The sequence below is a fragment of the Cynoglossus semilaevis genome, chromosome 12 (genome assembly GCF_000523025.1).
Source record: "Cynoglossus semilaevis isolate Cse_v1.0 chromosome 12, Cse_v1.0, whole genome shotgun sequence".
NCBI lineage: Eukaryota > Metazoa > Chordata > Actinopteri > Pleuronectiformes > Cynoglossidae > Cynoglossus > Cynoglossus semilaevis.
The window spans coordinates 8,351,233-8,359,691 of NC_024318.1; the positions used below are offsets into that span (position 1 = coordinate 8,351,233).

The 8,459-nt window shown below is 42.9% G+C and overlaps 1 protein-coding gene across 2 annotated transcripts in view; it reads right to left on the reverse strand.

Annotated features, from left to right (window-relative positions):
- golga7bb (golgin A7 family, member Bb) overlaps positions 1-7,183 on the reverse strand; it is a 29,227-nt gene extending 22,044 nt beyond the window's left edge. For both annotated transcript variants that reach the window (XR_001760903.2, XM_008321882.3), the window contains exons 1-3: positions 7,102-7,183; positions 2,628-2,753; positions 1,882-2,034 (exon numbers count right to left, since the gene is read on the reverse strand). Coding sequence is in view for 1 of the 2 variants with exons in the window: in XM_008321882.3 (XP_008320104.1) it covers positions 1,882-2,034; positions 2,628-2,753; positions 7,102-7,113 (291 nt within the window). In the remaining variant the exon portion in view is untranslated. The remainder of the gene's footprint in view (positions 1-1,881; positions 2,035-2,627; positions 2,754-7,101) is intronic.
- Positions 7,184-8,459: the final 1,276 nt, after the last annotated feature.

Genomic DNA, 8,459 nt, shown 5'->3' on the forward strand with positions numbered 1-8,459 from the left:
TGCTGTTTATTTATATGCAAATCAGGCAGACACGGTTCAGGTGTGATGAGATCACTGAGGATGTGTTGGAATGCAAGACACGCACACAGCCTGTGTGATTACACCCCCTCAAAATACAAATCAATATTTGGCTGGGAACCTCGACAGTTTGTTTTCACAGATTTTCACTGCAGACGGAACTGTGTCTGTCTTTTTAAGAGCGATCCAACCCTGGAGTTCAACCCTCTACAGCCTAACACTGTGACAGCCAAGGATTCAAGCTGCTGTGACCCGCGTGTGTGTGTGTGTGTGTGTGCGTGTGTGTGACTGGCCTCCCAGTGTGTATCATGGAATGTGTCTAGATCCTGGGAAACAGCGTGTGTCACAGTCTGCTTCACAGTCACCGTGGTGTGTTTATGGCACCAAGTCCAGCGTGAAGGTTCAGAGCATCAGGACTGTACGGCTGCAGGCGTGAGTCGCTGCCAGTTAACAACACACTTCCAAAGAAGGGACGCTGAAGTGCGTCAAAGATTCCTGCATGTGTGTGTGAGTGTGTGTGTGTGTGAGTGTGTGGATCTGCTCCAACACGTACTGGCTGCAGCAATCAGCGCTCTTTGATTTGACAAGTCCAGTGACTGTGCAGGATGATGGTGTGTGGCCTCTTTATCAGCACTTACACAACTATGTGCACAACTTGGGTGGGTTTATTTAATTGTCGGCTGTGCTGTTGTCCTTCATCCAGGGTTAAGCAAGTCATGTTAAACAAGTAAATAAACAACTCTCTGATTTGATGAAGTCAGTGGAGCGGCGCCCAGCTGACAGGAAGATGAAGGAAGATGAAGGAAGATGAAGGAAGATGAAGGAAGATGAAGGCAGCCTCCGACCTGCGTCTTTCTGCGTTCAGCTCCGTTCTTTTTTACTTCTCGCTCACACTGCCGCTGCCCTCTGATAAAGAAATGTTTACAAAATGCAACAAGACAAAGGAGCAGAACGGCATGCTGGGACTTGGACTGCACACAAGAATCAAAGAATCTCGCTCGAATCAAACAAACAAACAAAGCTGCGCAGCAGTTTAATCAAGTGCTTCTTCTTAAGTGGGACACACAGGGCCCAAGGTAAATGTCATGTCACGTCCTGCCCACAGGCTCACAGGGTTCTGTCTCTCAGGTAAATGTAGTGGAAATCAATGGATGGACATCTGCCACCAAGAACACACAGGAGAAAAGCACAGACTTATTTCCTGTTCTTTCCTTCAGCTGTCCCCCGTGGGTTTGTGTAAATAACATGTTTTGACCTTCACAATCCAGAGTTTGTTATGAGGACACTCAATATAAGTCATATGTGAGAGATAGAGAACAGGAAATCATTACAATTGGACAAATAAGGCAGTAAATTAGCCTAGGGATTTATGACAACCAGCTGTTAATGAATATGATGAATGTGAAATTGACTTTGGAAACACACAGGAGACTCCACATCAGGGATGGAATCTGCTGTGTGTGTGTGCAGTCCCGTCTTCTCCCAAAGCTTGTTCTGAGACCTGGATTCTGGAGTTTTCCCAGAATGAAGTAAGAGCAGAAGGAAAAAGGAGTCCCCTGTGGACACAGGACTGTCCTGCCTGCAGTCATGCAGATCTGTGGCCAATCAAAACTGTCTGGTGTGTCCAGAAGAGGAGAATCAGACTGAACTGACCGACTGTTGAGTGACTCCAGTCATCAACCAACAGGGTTGTAAAACAGCAACGACTTGTGTTTTTTAGTTCTTAAGTAGATTTAGAGAGAGCAGTGAAAACCAGTCTTTCTTCACCTGATACCAACACTTTGGTTTGGTCTGAAGGAAATATCTGACTGACTGATTATGCACAGTCATCCCTGCACAGTTAGAAGATCTCGTGTTTATTACCTTCTCGTAGCGTGTCTCCATACACAGGAAGATTATGTAAACCGTTGCACAGGCCAGACATCCTTCCAGGTACGACTGACCCCCGATTTTTTCAGCCTCCGCATAATAAGAGTTCAAGGTCTTCACCGTCTCCTCCAGCAGGGTTGGCTCAATCTGTTCAACAGCACACACACACGGTAGAGATGTGAGGACACACACAGACACAGGAACATAAGTGAGTGAAGTGTGTGTGTGAATGGCCAAACGAACCATCTGCATCCTCGAAATTTGTTAATGAAATCAAAAACAGAGAGAAATTAGAGCTCAGAGTCCAGGTTTCAGCTGCAATGACTTTGACATTTGGAGGAGGAAATACTGCATTAAAACACCATTAATTAATAATTACACAGAAATGTATTTTATATAAGTAAAGGTCTTTTAAAAAATGCTGTAATCAATTCTGGTTCCCTGTATAATTACAGTATATATAAGCAGGTATTTTAAAAATGATGTAATCAATTCTGGTTCCCTGTATAATGAACTTTTAAAAAATCATCTTACTGACTGTGTTTTGTCAAGAAGAAATATTTTTCGTTCCATTTCAGTCACATCATGAAAGCCTCATTTAAATGTAAATTGTTGCATAATTTTCAATCATCACAGTCCAGACTCCAACCCTACGAGACTTTTGTTTGGCGTGAATCTTGAAGTGGTACAGCCACTGGGGCATGGAAGTGTTGAGTGTTAGTGTCTGCCTGTGTACTGACCCTGGTGTCAAGCTCTGACGGGAACTTGGTCTGGAAGCGGCAGACGGTCCCTTCGCAGTAGTCTCTCTGTATGAACACCTTAGTTACCAGTGATACACTGTGCCTCAGCTCCTGTAGGTTGTGGAACTGCAAACAGAAGAGAGAACAACACACACAAGTGTCAAATCTGTGCCCAAAATATCTTCATATTGATGTTGAATATTTGAATCTAAGCAGAATCACTCATTTCCTCCAACAATATTATTGTTCAAAAAGAAGAACTCCTTCTCTGCTGGGCTCAGGCTGCAGCCATAAAACACTGCCTGTTCTGTAGTTACAGTGAGAGTCAATATCTCAGTATCTCAGCCACGACAAGTGCAGCACGTTTAGCTTTTTGTTGTCCAATCGGTTAAATTGCAGTTTTACTACCAAAGACATCCTGTTTAAATGATGTTGTTGCTGAGTGTGGTGTTTCACCACCCAAAACACATTTCCACTGGAAAGCACACAACCTAAGAGCTACTGCCACGGTGTTACTTATCCCCCTGCTGATCTAAATTACTCTGCCCCAAGAGAGGGTAATTAGAGATAAAGCAGCGGCAGAGGGGGGGAATGGGGGGGATGAAGGGAGGAAAAGCAGGGGAGTGATGAAACAGGTTGAAAGTATAAGAAAAAACGCCAAGGACGAAGGGTTTGTAATGATTTCTGAAATAATTAGATTACAGCCCAATTGTCCAAACTCAACAGCGAGCGGCTCCAACGTGAACTCGCTCAATTTTATCTCCTCGACACCAAAGGCACCTTGTGTTCCGTCCTGCAGAGTGATTGTTCTGCAGAGAACCTGCATGTAACGGCCCTGAGAGAGCCGAGAGAATTCCCAGAAAAGCAGACGCGGCGGAGAGCCGCCGCCCTGGTGTTTCACCACCCAAAACACATTTCCACTGGAAAGCACACAACCTAAGAGCTACTGCCACGGTGTTACTTATCCCCCTGCTGATCTAAATTACTCTGCCCCAAGAGAGGGTAATTAGAGATAAAGCAGCGGCAGAGGGGGGGAATGGGGGGGATGAAGGGAGGAAAAGCAGGGGAGTGATGAAACAGGTTGAAAGTATAAGAAAAAACGCCAAGGACGAAGGGTTTGTAATGATTTCTGAAATAATTAGATTACAGCCCAATTGTCCAAACTCAACAGCGAGCGGCTCCAACGTGAACTCGCTCAATTTTATCTCCTCGACACCAAAGGCACCTTGTGTTCCGTCCTGCAGAGTGATTGTTCTGCAGAGAACCTGCATGTAACGGCCCTGAGAGCCGAGAGAATTCCCAGAAAAGCAGACGCGGCGCAGAGCCGCCGCTCTGTGTCTGTGTGGAGAGTATCTCTCACAACCAGGAATAACATTCAAGCTGCTATTTCCATCTGCCAGCAGCCAAAACAGTCCCACTGCCACTAGATCTTCCCCACTGCCAGAGCTTTAAATATCCTGCTTGTTGCCTTCCCCTGCCTTTGTCACAGCCCCCCTCCCCCACTCCGCCCCCTGCTGCCTCCAGGCCGCAACAACAAACGAGTCGCTCTAATAAAAGAAGCAATTAACGGCATGTGATTGAGTTTTATTTATTCGGGTTTGGATGTGTGGCCCTGGAGGACGACTCATTAGGATTTAGAGGAGTTGGTGACTGAGGATGTCTGTGGGGGTACAGATCAGGACCACGTCACAGTCATGGTAACGACCTCTGCAAAATGTTGAGACAAAGTGGAAGTAAAATTCACAAAGGTCAAAAAGGTCACACGGTGAATCTGTGTCTGTATTTACAGGTTAACTGGTAAAAGAACTGGGTTTTAAGGTTTTGGTTTAAACCATGTGCTTTGAAGAAATGGAAAACAGTAAAAACTGTCAAAATATAAAAAATGTAAAAGTATAAACACAGAAATGTGCAAAATATTTATCCTCACAGAAATACTGAACATGAACAAAAAAAGGGATTTAAACTAGCAACCACAGCAACTGAAATGTCTAGTAATTGTTAAAACAAATGAATACTGATAAATGTATTTATTTTTATATATATATATATTACTTTTAAACTTAGTTCAAAATATATATTTTTGATGGTTTGAACTTTGTTCAAAATATATATTTTTGATGGTTTGGTTTATGTCTCACAAATGTCCTCCTGCATCAGATGATGAGATGTGAGTCCTTGAGTGAAACATTCTCTGTTTTCTGTCAGTAAAGTTAAATATTCCATAACTTCAACATTAAATCTTCCACAGTGGAACGTTGAGACCCAGAGAAACATGTTTGCTGCTGCTGAGCTGCTGCCACTGCTCTGAGTGGGAGGGAAACAGTTCCAATAGAGTCTGTACCTGGGTCTAAATAAAGCACAGGGCCAGACAGACAGCAACATCAGTGTCACACCAACTACAGCCGCCTGCCATGACGCTTTGTATTTTCATTCTCTGTCTTTCCCTTCTGTCCACACCTCGTTTTATTTACATATTTCTATATAATGTAAAAAATAATGGTCATGATGAGATGTTGTTCTTGACAGAAAAAAATGGGTTTCATTTTACAAGGATTATTTTACGTTCAGATTTTCTGCTTCGTCAGGGGTCGCTGTAGGGACTAGGGTTTCACAGAGAGAGGGTTCAAATACTGCACCAAACATGTCCCTTTAAAACCATATAAGGTCTGTGTTGTTCACTCCTCAGTTTACAGATTATTATAAGAAACTTTAATTATGATTTTTTTTATGAATGTTATGACTTTGATTCCCCCAGAAAACCATAAATTACTGGATTTTAAAAAGCGTTGACAAAACAATTCATTTCCATAAACGCTAGAGGAGGAAGATGGGGAACTTAGAGAAGGAAACTTTGTGCATACTCTGTACTTGGGTGGAGTTCAGTATTCAGCTGAATTAGAGCCAAGCTCTTAAAATACTCCCTAACCTTTCATTAACCTGCAACATACTTTTTATCTAACAGTGATGGACTGGAGCCAGACACAGAGAAGAGAATCACGAGGATCAGAGACGGTCGCTGCAGCACCAACACTTCATCCGCTCTGTGAGCTACTGCATACGCTGACTTAGTACACAATAAATAAATGAATGAGTCGTAATAAAAAAAAAAGAGCGAGAGGCACTAAAACACTCAGGGAGAGAGAGAGAGAGAGAGAGAGAGAGAGAGAGAGAGAGGCTGCTGCATCTTCTTCACCTTAGATATGTCATGGATAAATGATGAGCCTTGGACATGCAACCTGCTTTTGCTAGTGCACGTGACGTTTTGTACATATGAGGTTTGGTGCACACACACGTGTGGAACAGATTTCACTTTGACATGAAATCTGACAAAACAAGGTCACTGTGCCAAGGACCAGCGGCTGATGATAAAAATCATCACTAGTCCGGGTCAGTTCAAGATTCTAAACCAGATTTGTACCTACAGCTCCATCGTTAGCTGGATGCTAACAGGTCGTCCTAGCATTACGTTACTGTACACTGCCCTGTTAGTGAACACACCAGTTTGTAAAATCATGACAGTGATACATGAGGCAGCTACACCTTCAGCAGTGTGTCCACAAGGACACTGAGGCGGAGGAGTGAAGGGGGCGGAGCCAGAGATGCTGTAAAAACATAAACCTCACATATATCTTAACTTCTTTTGTGAAAATGACCAAAACTTTACTTCACTCTTCAGATCATCCTGTTATCGTGTTACTTCATTGTTAAACATCCAGTTCACTGAAACAGTTCGTGTGAAAAGTTTCTTCTATTACTTTTATCTGCAACAAAAAACTTTAAACAGTAAAATGTAACAATTTCAAATCAAACTTGTTTTCAGAAGCAGTCGTTCAAGGGTTAAAGCCATGAATTTCCATCTCTTGATCTGACAAATACAACTAACAGCTGGCAATGATCCAACCACTGATCACATCTGCAGCTGAATGCGTTCATAATTGACATTTATATCCATCACATTCTGACTATTTGTAATAAAAACCAACACAGATGAAGTAGAGTGTGTGGCTGTAGATGAAGCCGACACCATACACTGCTAGTGATTAGTGTAGGGACAACTCTGTACGACAATAGAGGTTCATTAGAGCCTGATCTATGTAATGTTTACGTACAGTATGTGAGAGGAGGACGCAGACTGTCCCTGTCCATGGTGCTGATGCTCGAGCTCTACTTTTACCAAGTTACTCACAAGAAATATTAAACCACGTTTACGTTTCTGTTCACATACGTGACGCGGCTGGACTGAGCAGCGGCTAAAGTAGCAAAACTAAGTCATCAGATGACGACTCTGACCTGCTGCTGGACTTCACTTCTACAGACTGGCGGGTTTGGTGGGAAAAGAAAACACCCCGACGAACCGCGACAACACGGCAGCAGTCAGAAACACACGTTCAGTTCACGGGCTCGCATTTTACAGCAAACGTGACACCGGTTATAAACACGTCGTTTTTATATGGAACGAGCAGAATTTCCTCACCTCTGTCGCCATAATGCAGTGAGAGGCTGCAGCAGGGTCTGTCCCGAGCAGAACACGACAGCTGTGGGCTGAGTTAGTGGGGTTCAACACGACTACACCGAGAGGGGGGAGAGAGAGAGAGAGAGAGAGGGAGAGAGAGAGACTGGGCAGGCGCGTGCACGTGCACGTGTGCCTGTAACTGCGGGAGGGCAGATAGAAGCAGGCAGGAGAGCTAATTATATGTGATGAATTTCTATTAATGCATGAAGTCAGTGTCGTTTCCTCCTGTCTCCAAGGTCAAGTCTTCACACCCCGTCATTACAGAGTTTAATTGGCATAAAAATGTGTTTTTTTATAAATTGGTTTTAAGTGAAAAACCTGAACAGAGCAGATATTTAGATGAAAACCAAAACATTTAAAGGTGCAGCTTCTAAGGTTAAGGAAAAATGTTTTTGTTTATACATTTCATGAACAGAAATGAGAATTATTTATAGATATAAATGTTGTACATTTTGGCCTTTGGCCTTTTACTGGTACAACCAACATTCAAAGTGAAATTGAAACTGTTTTTTAACCAAGATTATATCAGTACTACAGTGAGAACAGATTCTCACACCGATAGTTACATTATTTACACTCAGAGTTCATGTTTTATTGAAAAGGTCATGCTGCACCTGGTCACCCTGAAATTCACCATCAAAGAGCGCTGGCATTAAAAATGGAACAGATCGCACTTAAGATTCCACGTCGCCACTTTCACTTTACTTTTAAGAACGGAAATGTGTTCCGTTTATTTATTATTGATGAGGTTTAAATGTGAGTTTGACTTACAAATCTGAACTCATCCTAACAGCCTCCCCTCGTCTGTCCCGGAATATGAATTAGTTTTGGCAGCATTAAAAACAAAATCTTTATTTTATAAATTCTCCTAACACCGTCATTTGTGACTCACTCCAACTGTCACAACTCTTCAAGTTCCCTGGAGGAAGAGAGACATGAAATCACACAGAGATGGAATGGAAATCCAGACAGATATATTCACAAAAGACACAAAAGAGTTCAATAATGGAGAACGATTTCCAAAAATAACATGAAAAAGCCTCGAAGGAAACGACAACGGCACAAAGTGATATGTTTGTCAGGATCCTGGTTGAGTCCGTTCAAAAGTGGATTTGAGAAAAAAAAAAGAAAAACGGAAAGCATATCTAATCCTGCACTGGCACAGATTCCTGGCAGGAAAAGCGTTTGTGTTCAAGTCGTTTTTCTTCATGCATGTGAACATCCGCTCGTGTGTTATCTCCTCCAGGCTTTCACACACACACACAGTCAGGCACGTGTGGTGCTGTGAGGGTCTTCACACTCGGACTGATTCAAGAGCT